Source organism: Dendrobates tinctorius, unplaced genomic scaffold (genome assembly GCF_039654945.1).
Source record: "Dendrobates tinctorius isolate UK_male_01 unplaced genomic scaffold, ASM3965494v1 ptg000236l, whole genome shotgun sequence".
In the NCBI taxonomy this organism is placed as follows: domain Eukaryota; kingdom Metazoa; phylum Chordata; class Amphibia; order Anura; family Dendrobatidae; genus Dendrobates; species Dendrobates tinctorius.
In genome coordinates this window covers 2,955,708-2,971,657 of record NW_027361903.1, presented here as the reverse complement: position 1 = coordinate 2,971,657, position 15,950 = coordinate 2,955,708, and the positions used below count along the sequence as shown (strand labels likewise).

Below are 15,950 nucleotides of genomic sequence, written 5' to 3'. Positions count from 1 at the left end.
CGCTCCTTGCCGCGTCCCCTTCCACGTCCCCCTCCACGCTCCTTGCCGCGTTCCCCTCCACGCTCCTTGCCGCGTCCCCTTCCAGGGCACAGACTGACGTTTCACAGTGGAAGGAGCAGGGTCTCAGCAGCACAGAGGATTTCAGGGGTGTGTATGGTTACTGTGTCATGTCCGTCCTGTGTTCTCCCCACAGACAGCCTCCTCATCGACTATCAGTTCACCTTCAGCCTCATCCAGGATGATGATCGTCACCACACGGCCATCAACTTCATCGCCAACCCCGAGCAGGTGAGCCGCCATGCTTTTGCGCCCGCTGCTGACGCCGCTCTCCCCGTTCTCGTCTCCCACTTATCTCTGTTATCTGAGTGATAAGCGTCTCCCAGCGGTGACGGAGGAGGAGACCCCGCGGGAAAACCCCCAAAATCTCGCCGACATTCAATAATCGGCACAAATCCAAAATACATCCTGTGCCCGTAACTCAAAGCTCGTGAACCAGGAGGCTCAGGATGAGCAGAGCTAGCGGGGCTCCCCATAGAGGGCACTCTTGCCTGGAATATAGGGAAGCGCCGGGGTCTCAGGCCGCTGTGTGGCCGCGGATCTACATGGGCATCCCCGCGGGAGTCCGGATTGCCGATTTGTCCGCCGTCATGCGCCTATATGTATAGGAGCGTCACGGTCCCCGGGGCCACACTGGGCTCCTGTGACAGCAGCTGTGTACAGGGGGTCAGGACACCACACAACATGTGTAATTGTATTAATAAATATCCCCACGGATGTCGCAGATGGTTCATTTCCGTCGTTTTACCATAGATACGCGGATAATCGGTGCAGGCGCTCGTTATCTGGATCTGTAACGCGCGTCACTGTCCCTGCGCTTCTTCTAGACACAAATCCACATAGTGAATCTCAGGGTATAAAATAAATCAATACATCACGGCCGATGCAAACGTCGCCTCCAGAGCTGCAATCCCAATTCTGCTTGGCAATGTGCAGTTCTTTCCCCTCACTCTCCTGTGACTCGTGTGATACAATAGACTTTTTTTTGTGACTTTTCTATGAACTCCCTCCCACAATGGATTTCTCTTTATTAACAGGTAAATATCAGAATTGTGATTTCAGCTCCAGAAAAAATGTAAAGTGAAATCAAGATTAGAGCAAAAGAAGTAAAAAGAGATTTACAGCAATTCCGTATATATAGTGGAATCACTGTGAATGTGACCTGCATTATTTTCCAGAGCTGCGCTCATAATTCTACTAATTACTTTTGGAAACAGTCAGGAAGAATGTAAACAGACACAGCGTAGCGGAGTCCATAATATGGGGGCGGGGCCGTTATCTCCATCCAATGACTGTACAGAGCCTGCGGTAAGGACCACAAGTCCCAGAATGCAAATCACCAGAGCGGAGAATGTATCACCCGTACACTGTCCAGTATGTCATATACAGCTCTGTGCAAAAGTCTTAGGCAGGCAAGGAATAAATGCTGCAGTGGAAGAAGCTTCCAGGAAGCGAAGGGTTAATGGCTTATTGTAATCAATTAGCAAAATGCAAAGTAACTGAAGAAAAGAGACATGTAAATCCCCCATAATCAGTATCTGGTGACCGCCCCATTCTCCTCCATCATCAGCATCTGATGACCGCCCGTCGCCTCCATCATCAGTATCTGGTGGCATAGTACCATCTATCTATCTATCTATCTATCTATCTATCTATCTATCTATCTATCTATCTATCTATCTATCTTATCTATCTTATCTATGTCCATCTAGTTCAGCCTATTTTTAGTGCAGCTGTTCTGCATTGTTGATCCTGGGGAAGGCAAAAAACCCACAGAGTAGAAGCCAATTTTCTCCATAGGGAAAAAAATTCCTTCCCCTAAGCTGGGTCAACCATCTACCTATAATATTCTGTTATTCGTAACCTTCTACACTGTTAATCACAAGAAAAGCCTCCATTCCTTTCTTAAATTCATTCAGTGAGTTGGCCATCACCACTTCCTCAGGAAGAGGATTCCAGAGCCTCACTGCTCTTACCGTGAAGAACCCTCTTCTATGCTGGTGCAGAAATTGTCTTTCCTCCAAACGAAGAGAATGCCCCCTTGTTCTTGTCACAGTCCTTGGTACAAACAGTTAATTGGAGAGATCTCTGTGTTGCCCTCTGATATACTTGTACATATATATTAGGTCTCCCCTAAGTCTTCTCTTTTCTAGAGTAAATAGACCCAATTTTGATAACTTTTCTGGGTACTGTAGTGAACCAACTCCATTTATCATTTTAGTAGCCCGCCTTTGAACCCTTTCAAGTTCAGCAATGTCTTTCTTGAGCATCGGCGTCCAAAATTGCACACAATCCTCCAAGTGTGGTCTGACGAGTGATTTGTACAGAGGGAGAATTATGTTTTCATCTCGTGCCCCCAGACCTCTTCTAATGCATCCCATGACCCTATTTGCTTTGGTGGCAGCTGCCTGACACTGGGCACTCCAATTTAGCTTCTTATTGACTAAGATGCCTAAGTCTTTTTCCATGTCTGATTTCCCCAGCAGTTTCCCATTTAGTAAGTAATTGTAGCCTCTGTTTCTCCTTCCCATGTGCATAACCTTACACTTATCTGTGCTAAACCTCATTTGCCATTTTTCAGCCCAATTCTCCAATTTACTCAAATCTGTCTGTAGATGCAAACTGTCCTCCTTTGTGGTAATTACCTTACATAGTTTTGTATCATCTGCAAATACTGATATTTTACTGTGTAAGCCATCCACTAGATCATTAATAAATATATTACATAGTAGGGGGCCCAATACAGACCCCTGTGGTCCCCCACTAGTAGTGACCTCCTATCTCCTCCATCCTCAGTACCTGGTGACTGCCCCTCTCCTCCATCATCAGTATCTGGTGACCGCCCGTCCCCTCCATCAACAGTATCTGGTGACCGCCCATCACCTCCATCATCAGTATCTGGTGACCGCCCGTCTCCTCCATCATCAGTATCTGGTGACCGCCCGTCACCTCCATCATCAGTATCTGGTGACCGCCCGTCTCCTCCATCATCAGTATCTGGTGACCGCCCGTCAGCTCCATCATCAGTATCTGGTGACAGCCCGTCCCCTCCATCATCAGTATCTGGTGACAGCATGTCTCCTCCATCATCAGTATCTGGTGACCGCCCGTCTCCTCCATCATTAGTATCTAGTGACGGCCCGTCCCCTCCATCATCAGTATCTGGTGACCGCATGTCCCCTCCATCATCAGTATCTGGTGACCGCCCGTCTCCTCCATCATCAGTATCTAGTGACTGCCCATCTCCTCCATCATCAATATCTGGTGACCGCCTGTCTCCTCCATCATTAGTATCTAGTGACGGCCCGTCCCCTCCATCATCAGTATCTGGTGACCGCATGTCCCCTCCATCATCAGTATCTGGTGACCGCCCGTCTCCTCCATCATCAATATCTGGTGACTGCCCATCTCCTCCATCATCAATATCTGGTGACTGCCCATCTCCTCCATCATCAGTATCTGGTGACTGCCCGTCTCCTCCATCATCAGTATCTGGTGACTGCCCGTCTCCTCCATCATCAGTATCTGGTGACTGCCCGTCTCCTCCATCATCAGTGTCTGTTTCTCTTTTTTGCAGTTACTTTGTGTTTTGTTAATTGATATAATCCATTAACCCTTCTCTTCCCGCAGTGCAGCATTGTCCCCCTGCCTGTGACTTTTGCACAGCGCTGTGTGTCACTCGGACGCTGTACATTATATTTTCACTTTTTGATCATTTTTCTCTTTTGCATTTTTCAGTCTAATAAGAATCTGGATATCTCCATTAACGCTTCCAACAACTTCAACCTCAACATCACGTGGTCCATCGGATCTACAGGTGAGAACCAGGACCCAGGGCCCGTCCCCTGGGGCCACGTCCTAGTGCTGGGGAGTCACATGATAATAGCGGGACGGAGGGGACAATGAAGCTCGTGGTCGTGTCTGAGTCGTGTGATGGAGACTCGGGGACACAGAGCCTCTGAATCAAATAATCAGGAACTGAAATCTCCGGGAGGTGACTGGACACTAGGAAATCGTGAGGTATGGTGAAAAGGGTGGTGTGGAGGCTGACCGCGTGGCGTGGCGTGGTGGCTGACCGCTGAGCGTGTGGCGTGGAGGCTGAGCGCGTGGCGTGGAGGCTGAGCGCATGACGTGGAGGCTGAGCGCATGACGTGGAGGCTGAGCGCATGACGTGGAGGCTGAGCGCATGACGTGGAGGCTGAGCGCATGACGTGGAGGCTGAGCGCATGACGTGGAGGCTGAGCGCATGACGTGGAGGCTGACTACGTGACGTGGAGGCTGCGTGACGTGGAGGCTGCGTGACGTGGAGGCTGAGCGCGTGGCGGCTGAGCGCGTGGCGTAGAGGCTGACTGCGTGACGTGGAGGCTGACCACGTGACGTGGAGGCTGACCGCGTGACGTGGAGGCTGATCGCGTGACGTGGAGGCTGAGAGCATGACGTGGAGGCTGAGCGCGTGGCGTGGAGGCTGAGCGCGTGACGTGGAGGCTGAGCGCGTGGCGTGGAGGCTGAGCGCATGACGTGGAGGCTGAGCGCATGACGTGGAGGCTGACTGCGTGACGTGGAGGCTGACTGCGTGACGTGGAGGCTGAGCGCGTGACGTGGAGGCTGAGCGCGTGACGTGGAGGCTGAGCGCGTGACGTGGAGGCTGAGCGCGTGACGTGGAGGCTGAGCGCGTGACGTGGAGGCTGAGCGCGTGACGTGGAGGCTGAGCGCGTGACGTGGAGGCTGAGCGCGTGGCGTGGAGGCTGACATTAGCACTTGCAGGTGATATGGTGTTGCTTCCAGTGTCTTTGCTCCCCTCCCCCTTTACTTCTCCCTTCTTTCTGTCCTTTCTTTTGCAGCTCCTCTTTTCCTTTTTCCTAATTCTTCGTATCCCTTCCTGCCTCTTTTCTTTTTTTTCCTTACTTTCATGTTCTGTTCCCCCATTCCTTAGACCCACATTATCAGGTTACACCACCCACTCATTGGACCCCCATTTGAGGTGACATCCCCCACTCCTCAGACCCCCAGTATGAGGTGACGTCCCCCCACTCCTCGGACCCCCATTTGAGGTGACGTCCCCCACTCCTCAGACCCCCATTATTATTTATTATTATTATTTCTATAGCCCCATTGGTTCCATGGTGCTGCACATGAGAAGGGGTTAGATACAAATTACCGATATCACTTACAGTAACTAACAATCACAGACTGATACAGAGGGGAGAGGACCCGGCCCTCGGGGGCTTACATGCTACAGGATGGTGGGGAAGGAGACAGTAGGTTGGTGGGTTGCAGCAGCTCCAGTGATGGTGAGGCGGTAGCTCCAGTAGTGGTGACGTCCCCCACTCCTCGGACCCCCATTATAAGGTGATGTCCCGCACTCCTCTGACCCCCATTATGAGGTGACTTCCCCCTATTCCTCTGACCCCCATTATGGGGTGATGTCCCCCACTCCTCAGATCCCCATTGTGAGGTGACGTCCCTCCATTCCTCAGACCCCCATTATGAGTTGACGTCCCCTCACTCCTCGGACCCCCATTATGTGGTGATGTCCCCTCGACTCCTCGGACCCCCATTATGGGATGACGTCCTCCACTCCTCGGACCCCCATTATGGGATGATGTCCCCTCGACTCCTCGGACCCCCATTATGGGATGACGTCCTCCACTCCTCGGACCCCATTATGGGATGACGTCCCCCCCACTCCTCGGACCCCCATTATGGGATGACGTCCCCCCCACTCCTCGGACCCCCATTGTGAGGTGACGTCCCCCGCACTCCTCGGACCCCCATTATGAGGTGACGTCCCCCCTCCTCGGACCCCCATTATGAGGTGACGTCCCCCACTCCTCTGACCCCCATTATGGGGTGACGTCCCCCGCACTCCTCGGACCCCCATTATAAGGTGGCGTCCCCCCACTCCTCTGACCCCCATTATGGGGTGACGTCCCCTCACTCCTCTGAACCCCATTATGGGGTGACGTCCCCCCCTCCTCGGAACCCCATTATGGGGTGATGTCCCTCCCTCTCCTCGGACCCCCATTATGAGGTGACGTCCCCCCACTCCTCGGAACCCCAGTATGGGGTGATTTCCCCCCCACTCTTCGGACTCCCATTATGGGGTGACGTCCTCCACTCCTCGGACCCCCATTATGGGATGACGTCCCCCCACTCCTCGGATCCCCATAATGAGGCGACGTCCCCCCACTCCTCGGACCCCCATTATGGGGTGATGTCCCCCACTCCTCGGACCCCCATTATGGGGTGGCGTCCCCCGCACTCCTCGGACCCCCATTGTGAGGTGACGTTCCCCCACTCCTCGGACCCCATTATGGGGTCAAATCCCCCCACTCCTCGGACCCCCATTATGGGGTGATGTCCCCCCACTCCTCGGACCCCCATTATAAGGTGACGTCCCCTCACTCCTCTGACCCCCATTATGGGGTGATGTCCCCCCACTCCTCGGACCCCCATTATAAGGTGACGTCCCCTCACTCCTCTGACCCCCATTATGGGGTGACGTCCCCTCCTCTGACCCCCATTGTGAGGTGACGTCCCCCCACTCCTCGGACCCCCATTATGGGGTGATGTCCCCCACTCCTCGGACCCCCATTGTGAGGTGACGTCCCCCGCACTCCTCGGACCCCCATTATGAGGTGACGTCCCAACCTCCTCGGACCCCCATTATGAGGTGACATCCCCCACTCCTCTGACCCCCATTATGGGGTGACGTCCCCCGCACTCCTCGGACCCCCATTATAAGGTGGCGTCCCCCCACTCCTCTGACCCCCATTATGGGGTGATGTCCCCTCACTCCTCTGAACCCCATTATGGGGTGACGTCCCCTCACTCCTCTGACCCCCATTATGGGGTGACGTCCCCCCACTCCTCTGACCCCCATTGTGAGGTGACGTTCCCCCACTCCTCGGACCCCCATTATAAGGTGGCATCCCCCACTCCTCAGACCCCCATTATGGGGTGATGTCCCCCCCACTCCTCAGACCCCCATTATGGGGTGATGTCCCTACTCTCCTCGGACCCCCATTATGCGGGGACGTCCCCCCACCATTATGAGGTGACGTCCCCCACTCCTCAGACTCCCTTTATGAGGTGACGTCCCTCCTCTCCTCGGACCCCCATTATGCGGGGACGTCCCCCCACCATTATGAGGTGACATCCCTCCACTCCTCTCACCCCCATTATGGGGTGATGTCCCCCCCACTCGTCGGACCCTCATTATGGGGTGACATCCCCCCCACTCCTCTGACCCCATTATGGGGTGATGTCCCCCCCACTCCTCTGACCCCCATTATGGGGTGATGTCCCCCCACTCCTCGGACCCCCATTATGGGGTGATGTCCCCCCCACTCCTCGGACCCCCATTATGGGGTGATGTCCCCCCCACTCCTCGGACCCCCATTATGCGGGGACGTCCCCCCTCTCCTCTGACCCCCCATTATGGGGTGATGTCCCCCCCACTCCTCGGACCCCCATTATGGGGTGATGTCCCCCCACTCCTCTGACCCCCATTATGGGGTGACATCCCCCCACTCCTCGGACCCCCATTATGCGGGGACGTCCCCCCACTCCTCGGACCCCCATTATGGGGTGACGTCCCCCACTCCTCTGACCCCCATTATGAGGTGACGTCCCCCCACTCCTGACCCCCATTATGGGGTTGATGTCCCCCCACTCCTCGGACCCCCATTATGAGGTGACGTCCCCCACTCCTTGGACCCTCATTATAAGGTGGCGTCCCCCCACTCCTCACACGTCGGGCTTGGAGCCGCTTTCTCGCGCTGACGTGATATAATTACAATCGTTGTTTTTATGAATTGCGTCGATTTTAATTAAGATAAACGCCGGGTGCGAGCGGAGAGACAAAGATGCGGGGTCCGCGCCTCATAACCATCCCCCGCACTGATAATAGGCGGCTGCTGCCTCAGATACAGGGGCGCTGTAATCTGCGCTCGCTCCGCGGCCCCCGCCGGCCGGCCCCGCTTCCCTCCTCTCCTGGGATCCAGACTCTTTATCTGGAAAGTTTTTCCTTTCGGCCCCGATGACTTTAGAAAGAGACGCCGGTGGAGGACGCCGCGCCGGTGGGAAATAACGTGACTGGGAAGACGGAGGGTGTGCGCGCGGTGCTCCCGGTGCCTCCATTGTGTCCCGTCCTGCCGCCGGTGGCTGCCACAATGATATTACCATATATTAATGAACTCTGAGAAAAGCCGAATCTTCAAAGATAAAGGAACTGCTCATGTGGGAACCGATGGAATCTGAGGACGCGAGTGAGCGCGCTGTTAAGAAAGTGCGCAGAAGCTGTAGCGAGATTAATGCAGGAAGCAACGATCGGGAGGATCTGCGGCCCGGAGGGCGGACGTCCGCTCCAAGGTCACACATAGGTCATCATCCTCCGGAGCGCGCAGTCGTCGTGCGGTGCGACTGTATCATTACATGCAACCTGTACACGAACCCTCGCAGCTGAAGCTGTGCGACTAAAAATACAGAAAACCTATAAATATCCGGTTATAAATGTTCCCAGCTCCTATGCAGACCTATGCGTCTCCACGGTAACAGACTGCAAAGGACCCCTGTGTAGTCAGGCACTGACGCTGCGCTCTCACCGCACCTCTCGCTGATCTCTATGATGGGAGGCAGAACCTCATGGTTTCTAACTTCTCTAAAGTCGCCCGGTTTAACATTTCAGATGCAATAATTTGATAAAATGAATGATAACGGGTGAGAATTGTGTAATATTGTCATGATCTCAGTGCGGGTTTGACTGCACACCTGGGGTTAAGGTCTGGAACCAGTGCTGATGACTGGCATTTCTGGGGTTAAAGGTTGTGATCCCGGTGCAGGCTTACCTGCACACCTGGGGCTATGATTGTGGCCTCTCCCTGGTTCTGGGGAGGCTTCTTATATCCTCAGGACGCTCCCATCCCTGTCAGTTATACTCTTGCCCTTGGCATTGTGTGGTGACCCCTGAGTGTGTTTGTGCTGTGTTCTGGTTGCTTGATTCTCTGTGTATGACTCGGTCTGTTCTCTGGATATTGCTTTGGATTCTGCCTGCTACCTCCTATGTCTGTTTGGTTTTGACTGCTGCTTGGCCCTGACTATCCGCTGTCTCATCCTTGGTACGTTACGGCTATCTCTGTGTATGACCTCCGTTTTGCCTGACTCTGAGTAATTCTGTATAGTGTCTTTCCATCTCACTAAGCAGGACGCTAAGCCCCGCCCCCTGCAGTCACATGACCGTAGGTCCCGTGTCTGCTTGCTAAACTTCAGCATCCACAGGTCCTGTGCATCGGTACTTTCTGGCTGTACCTGACCCCGGTACCCCTACAGTGCGGGTGAGTCCCTGCTCAGCGGAGGCTGCACGCCGGCGCTGACAGGATCCTGACACTCAGGACACGCGCACTGGCTCAGTGAGCAAGTACAGTGCGGTGTTCCTGACAAATATCATTTCCAAGACCTCTGCGAGCCCGGCGTGACGGCTGCTGACAGTCAGTGCAGACAGTGCCCCAAACTCTGGGGATAGAGCGGTGCGCGGCGGACAGGGCACACTGTGTCCATCCACTGCCAGCAAGCAGAGAACAATGAAAAACAAAAAACTTTGGAGAAAAAATCCAGCTGAGCGCAGTAGAATCCGATGGCCGCGCATGGAGAAAAGATGGCGTTAGCAGCAAATGGTCAGTAGGAAAGAAAGGTCTCGGGCAGCAGATCCATCGGGGAACGATTACTGAGACATGGGTATAATTATGGTATAAAACCATTAGAAAAAGGCAAGAAGCCGGGAGCCGCGTGGCCGTACGCGTTTCACACCCACGGTTCTTCATCACAGCTCCGGGTTCCTCATGAGGTTCCTGCTTTTTTGCCTTTTTTCTAATCTAATGGTTTTATACCATAGTTGTAACTTTGTTATACATTAACAATTTTTGTTTTTAAATAATTATTCATCAATCGATCTGTCACTGGATACCTTCCCTTCTTTGTCAGCAAGCAGAGGTATTATGTAAGGAATTGTCTCGATCAGGGGCCGGATTCTAGAAGGTTCCTCTGCCTCTGATGAGACCCTCGGCTTCAGGGATATGTTTTACACAAAAGCCTTGTTTCACCCCCCGTTCTCCATCTCAGAAAGCGATGAAATGTATACACTGTACAATAATAATCCAATTTTTAAAGTGGAGAATCAGCACAAAGCCACGAGACTGCAAAGCCAGAGGCCACAAAGCCACGAGACTGCAAAGCCACGAGACGGCAAAGCCATGAGGCCACAAAGCCACGAGACCGCAAAGCCACAAGACTGCAAAGCCACGAGGCCACAAAGCCACGAGACCGCAAAGCCACGAGACCGCAAAGCCACGAGGCCACAAAGCCACGAGACGACAAAGCGATGAGACCACAAAGCCCCAAGAACACAACACCACAAGGCCACGAGGCCACAAGACCACAATCACGAGACCACAAAGCAACGAGACCACAAGGCCACAAAGCCATGAGCCCACAAAACCACAAGACCACAAAGCCACAAGGCCAAAAGCCACGAGATAGCAAAGCCACAAGGCCACAAAGTCACGAGACGACAAAGCCACAGGACCACAAAGCCACGAGGCCACAAGACCACAATCACGAGACCACAAAGCCACAAGGCTACAAAGCCTCGAGACCACAAAGCCACAAGACCACAAGGCCACAAAGCCACGAGACCACCGAGATCTCCAAACTCCACCATGAAGACCAAGGAGATCTCCAAACAAGTCAGAGACACAGTTATTGAGAAATACAAGTCAGGGTTGGGTTATAAAAAAAAAAAAAAAAAATCTCCCAATCTCTGATGATCCCACGGAGCACAAATAAATCCATTATCAACAAATCGCAACAGATCTGCCAAGAGAGAGCGCCCACCAAGACTCAGCCCCGGGCAAGGAGGGCATTAATCAGAGAGGCAGCACAGAGACCAAAGGTGATCCTGAAGGAGCTGCAGAGTTTCCAAGCAGAGACCGAAGTATCTGTCCATACGTCCATACGACCACAAAAAGCCGTACTACACTCCATACACGTGCCTTTATGGAAGATTTGGCAGAAAAAAGCCTTTACTTACATGAAAATTGTAATGCTCGTTTTGAGTTTGCCAAAAGAGATGTGGGAGACTTCCCAAATGTATGGAGGAAGAGGCTGTGATCATATGAGACCAAAATTTAGCTTTTCAGCCTCCAAGATTAAAGCTATGCCTGGCGCCAAACCAACACAGCTCATCACTCCAAGAACACCATCCCCACAGAGAAACACAGCGGTGTCAGCATCATGCTGTGGGAAGGTTTTTCAGTAGCAGGGACAGGGAAAATGGTCCCAGTCGAGGAGAAGATGAATGGTGCGAAATACAGGAATATTTTTTGTCTGTCAGTGATTTGAGACTGGGACGGAGATTCACCTTCCAACAAGACAATCACCCTAAGCATACTGCTAAAGCAACACTCAAGTGGTGTAAGGGGAAAGATGGAAATGTTCTGTAGAGGTCGAGTCACCGCTTAGGCCTTCGTCCACTGGAGAATCTGTGGTCAGACGTGAAGATTGATGTTCACCAGAGGAAACCTCTAACGTGAAGGAGCTGGAGCAGTTTTGCTTTGAGCAAAGAGCAAAAATCCCAGTGATAAGATGTGGAAATCTCATAGAGACTTATCCAAACAGACTTATAACTGTAATTGCTGCAAAAGGAGGCTCCGCAAAGTACTAGGGGCGTAAATATTTTTGCACATTGAAATTTTTAGTTATTTTGTCCTATTTGTTGTTTCCTTTACAATAAAAAAAAAATGTTCACAGTTGTCAGCATGTTCTCTACATGAACTGATGCAAACCCCAAAAAACAGTGAAATTCCAGATCGTAAGATAGCAAAACGCAAAAAATGCTGGGGTGGGGGTGCAATACTTACGCAAGCCACTGTTACTCCTCTCTAGTAGAGTTGTGAGAATTTAATCGGGTCAGGGCTTATTCCTCAAGCTATAGCGCTTACCGAATAAGCTGCAGAGGGAACCCGGCTTCCTGGATCGCGCCAGCTGATCGGCGCCGCAGCAGCATGTGTCTCAGATGTGTCACAGTCACAGCACATGTATGGAGAGCCCAACAAATAGGCTCCCTAGTCACATCCCGGTTAGTGTAACGTCATGGTGCGATCAGTTTAACATCATGGCGTGGTTGGTGTAGTGTCAGTGTGGGTGGTATGACATCATTGTGCGGTCAGTATAGTGTCATGGTGCGGTCGTTATAGTGTCATGGTGCGGTCCGTATAGTGTCATAGTGCGGTCGGTATAGCGTCATGGTGCGGTCCGTATAGCGTCATAGTGCGGTCGGTATAGTGTCATGGTGCGGTCGGTATAGTGTCATGGTGCGGTCGGTATAGTGTCATGGTGCGGTCGGTATAGTGTCATGGTGCGGTCGGTATAGTGTCATGGTGCGGTCGGTATAGCGTCATGGTGCGGTCAGTATAGCGTCATGGTGCGGTCGGTATAGCGTCATGGTGCGGTCAGTATAGTGTCATGGTGCGGTCAGTATAGTGTCATAGTGCGGTCAGTATAGTGTCATGGTGCGGTCAGTATAGCGTCATGGTGCGGTCAGTATAGTGTCATGGTGCGGTCAGTATAGTGTCATGGTGCGGTCAGTATAGTGTCATGGTGCGGTCAGTATAGTGTCATGGTGCGGTCGGTATAGTGTCATGGTGCGGTCGGTATAGTGTCATGGTGCGGTCAGTATAGTGTCATGGTGCGGTCGGTATAGTGTCATGGTGCGGTCGGTATAGTGTCATGGTGCGGTCGGTATAGTGTCATGGTGCGGTCGGTATAGTGTCATGGTGCGGTCGGTATAGTGTCATGGTGCGATCGGTATAGTGTCATGGTGCGGTCGGTATTGTGTCATGGTGCGGTCGGTATAGTGTCATGGTGCGGTCGGTATAGTGTAATGGTGCGGTCGGTATAGTGTCATGGTGCGATCGGTATAGTGTCATGGTGCGGTCGGTATTGTGTCATGGTGCGGTCGGTATAGTGTCATGGTGCGGTCGGTATAGTGTAATGGTGCGGTCGGTATAGTGTCATGGTGCGATCGGTATAGTGTCATGGTGCGGTCGGTATAGTGTCATGGTGCGATCGGTATAGTGTCATGGTGCGGTCGGTATAGTGTCATGGTGCGGTCGGTATAGTGTAATGGTGCGGTCGGTATAGTGTCATGGTGCGATCGGTATAGTGTCATGGTGCGGTCGGTATAGTGTCATGGTGCGGTCAGTATAGTGTAATGATGCGGTCAGTATAGTGTCATGGTGCGATCGGTATAGTGTAATGATGCGGTCAGTATAGTGTAATGATGCGGTCGGTATAGTGTAATGATGAGGTCAGTATAGTGTAATGATGCGGTCAGTATAGTGTAATGATGCGGTCAGTATAGTGTAATGATGCGGTCAGTATAGTGTAATGATGCGGTCAGTATAGTGTAATGATGCGGTCGGTATAGTGTAATGATGCGGTCAGTATAGTGTAATGATGCGGTCGGTATAGTGTAATGATGCGGTCAGTATAGTGTAATGATGCGGTCAGTATAGTGTAATGATGCGGTCAGTATAGTGTAATGATGCGGTCAGTATAGTGTCATGGTGCGGTCGGTATAACGTCACGGCGTGGTCGGTAAAATGTCGTGGCGCGGCTGGTATAACTGACACCGTGCCGCGGTTCCTCTAACGCTTGTGTTGTTTTCTTGCAGCCGGCACCATCTCCGGAGAGGAGGTTCCGCTCGTGGCCAAGTCTCACATCAAGGAATATCGGGACAGTTTCTCCTGCGAGAAGTTTAATTTCCGGAGTAACCCGAACATCACCTTCTATGTCTACGTCAGCAACTTCTCGTGGCCAATCAAAATCCAGGTCAGTTTCTGCCCCCATCAAACACTGCGCCAAATCCACCGAGGAAAGCAGTCCCACGTAAATACAGCTGTGTATAATGCAATGCTCATTGCCAGCAAGATCTCTGCTTGCAGGCAGTGAATTGAAATCTCCATTGCTTGTATGAAGGTGAGAATGTCCAGAGGGGAGTGTGTCAGATACATGGGGTGTTAGTGAGGGGAGTGTGTCACAGTGTGTCAGATACATGGGGTGTTAGTGAGGGGAGTGTGTCACAGTGTGTCAGATACATGGGGTGTTAGTGAGGGGAGTGTGTCACAGTGTGTCAGATACATGGGGTGTTAGTGAGGGGAGTGTGTCACAGTGTGTCAGATACATGGGGTGTTAGTGAGGGGAGTGTGTCACAGTGTGTCAGATACATGGGGTGTTAGTGAGGGGAGTGTGTCACAGTGTGTCAGATACATGGGGTGTTAGTGAGGGGAGTGTGTCACAGTGTGTCAGATACATGGGGTGTTAGTGAGGGGAGTGTGTCACAGTGTGTCAGATACATGGGGTGTTAGTGAGGGGAGTGTGTCACAGTGTGTCAGATACATGGGGTGTTAGTGAGGAGAGTGTGTCACAGTGTGTCAGATACATGGGGTGTTATGTGGCATCGGTGCCGCCCTGTCCCCCCCCCCCGCTACCACATACTTCTCCCCCACTGCCTCATACCCCCCCGCCGGTGCTGCTCTAACTCCCCTTTCCCGCCTTTGCCGCAGTGTCCTCCCCCCCATCGCCGGCGCCAGTCTGTCTCTCACACTTCCCCGGTGCTGCGGCTCTGTCTCCACCCCCCTCTCGTGCCGCTGTGTCCCCCCCATCACCAGTGCTGCTCTGTCTTCCTTCACACTGCTGGTGCCTCACATTGCCCCCCGCTGGCACCGCTCTGTCCCTCCCCCCATCGCCGGTGCCACTCAGTCTCTCCCCCCGCCGCTGCCTCACAGCCCCCTCGCCAGTGCAACTCTGTCTCCCCCTTCGCCGGTGGGGCTCTGTCTCCCCCCTTTGCCGGTGGGGCTGTGTCTCCTCCCGCCCCGCCACCACTCCTAATTATTAGCGGGAGATGTCACTTATCCTGCCATCCTTGTATCTCTCCCCATAGATGTTTATTAGATGGAGGCGCTTCTTCCTGAGGCAACAATTTTCCATATCAGGAATGATCGGGTGGTTGGTAATTGGCATTAATGCTCACATGATCGCAGTCACTCGCCACTTCCTCAGTTGTCACATGATCACGGTCTCGGGTGCTTCCTCAGTGGTTACATGATCGCGGTTTCCTGTCACTTGCTCAGTGGTCACATGATTGCGGTTTCCTGCCGCTTGCTCAGTGGTCACATGATCTCGGTTTCCTGTCACTTGCTCAGTTGTCACATGATTGCGGTCTCCTACCGCTTGCTCAATGGTCACATGATCGCGGTCTCCTACCGCTTGCTCAGTGGTCACATGATCGCGGTTTCCTGCCGCTTGCTCAGTGGTCACATGATTGCGGTTTCCTGTCGCTTGCTCCGTGGTCACATGATTGCGGTTTCCTGTCGCTTGCTCCGTGGTCACATGATAGCGGTTTCCTGCCGCTTGCTCAGTGGTCACATGATCGCGGTTTCCTGCCGCTTGCTCAGTGGTCACATGATCGCGGTTTCCTGTCGCTTGCTCAGTGGTCACATGATTGCAGTCTCCTACCGCTTGCTCAGTGGTTGCATGATTGCGGTTTCCTGTCGCTTGCTCCGTGGTCACATGATTGCGGTTTCCTGCCGCTTGCTCAGTGTGTCAGATACATGGGGTGTTAGTGAGGGGAGTGTGTCACAGTGTGTCAGATACATAGGGTGTTAGTGAGGGGAGTGTGTCACAGTGTGTCAGATACATGGGGTGTTAGTGAGGGGAGTGTGTCACAGTGTGTCAGATACATGGGGTGTTAGTGAGGGGAGTGTGTCAGATACATGGGGTGTTAGTGAGGGGAGTGTGTCACAGTGTGTCAGACACATGGGGTGTTAGTGAGGGGA

At 52.7% G+C, this 15,950-nt stretch overlaps 1 protein-coding gene across 2 annotated transcripts in view; it reads left to right on the top strand.

Annotated features, from left to right (window-relative positions):
- The window catches only part of ATRNL1 (attractin like 1), a 775,749-nt gene that overhangs the window by 394,517 nt on the left and 365,282 nt on the right, over positions 1 to 15,950 (top strand). For both annotated transcript variants that reach the window (XM_073556584.1, XM_073556585.1), the window contains 3 exons: positions 194 to 288; positions 3,796 to 3,874; positions 13,787 to 13,944. In XM_073556584.1, coding sequence (XP_073412685.1) covers positions 194 to 288; positions 3,796 to 3,874; positions 13,787 to 13,944 — 332 coding nt within the window. The remainder of the gene's footprint in view (positions 1 to 193; positions 289 to 3,795; positions 3,875 to 13,786; positions 13,945 to 15,950) is intronic.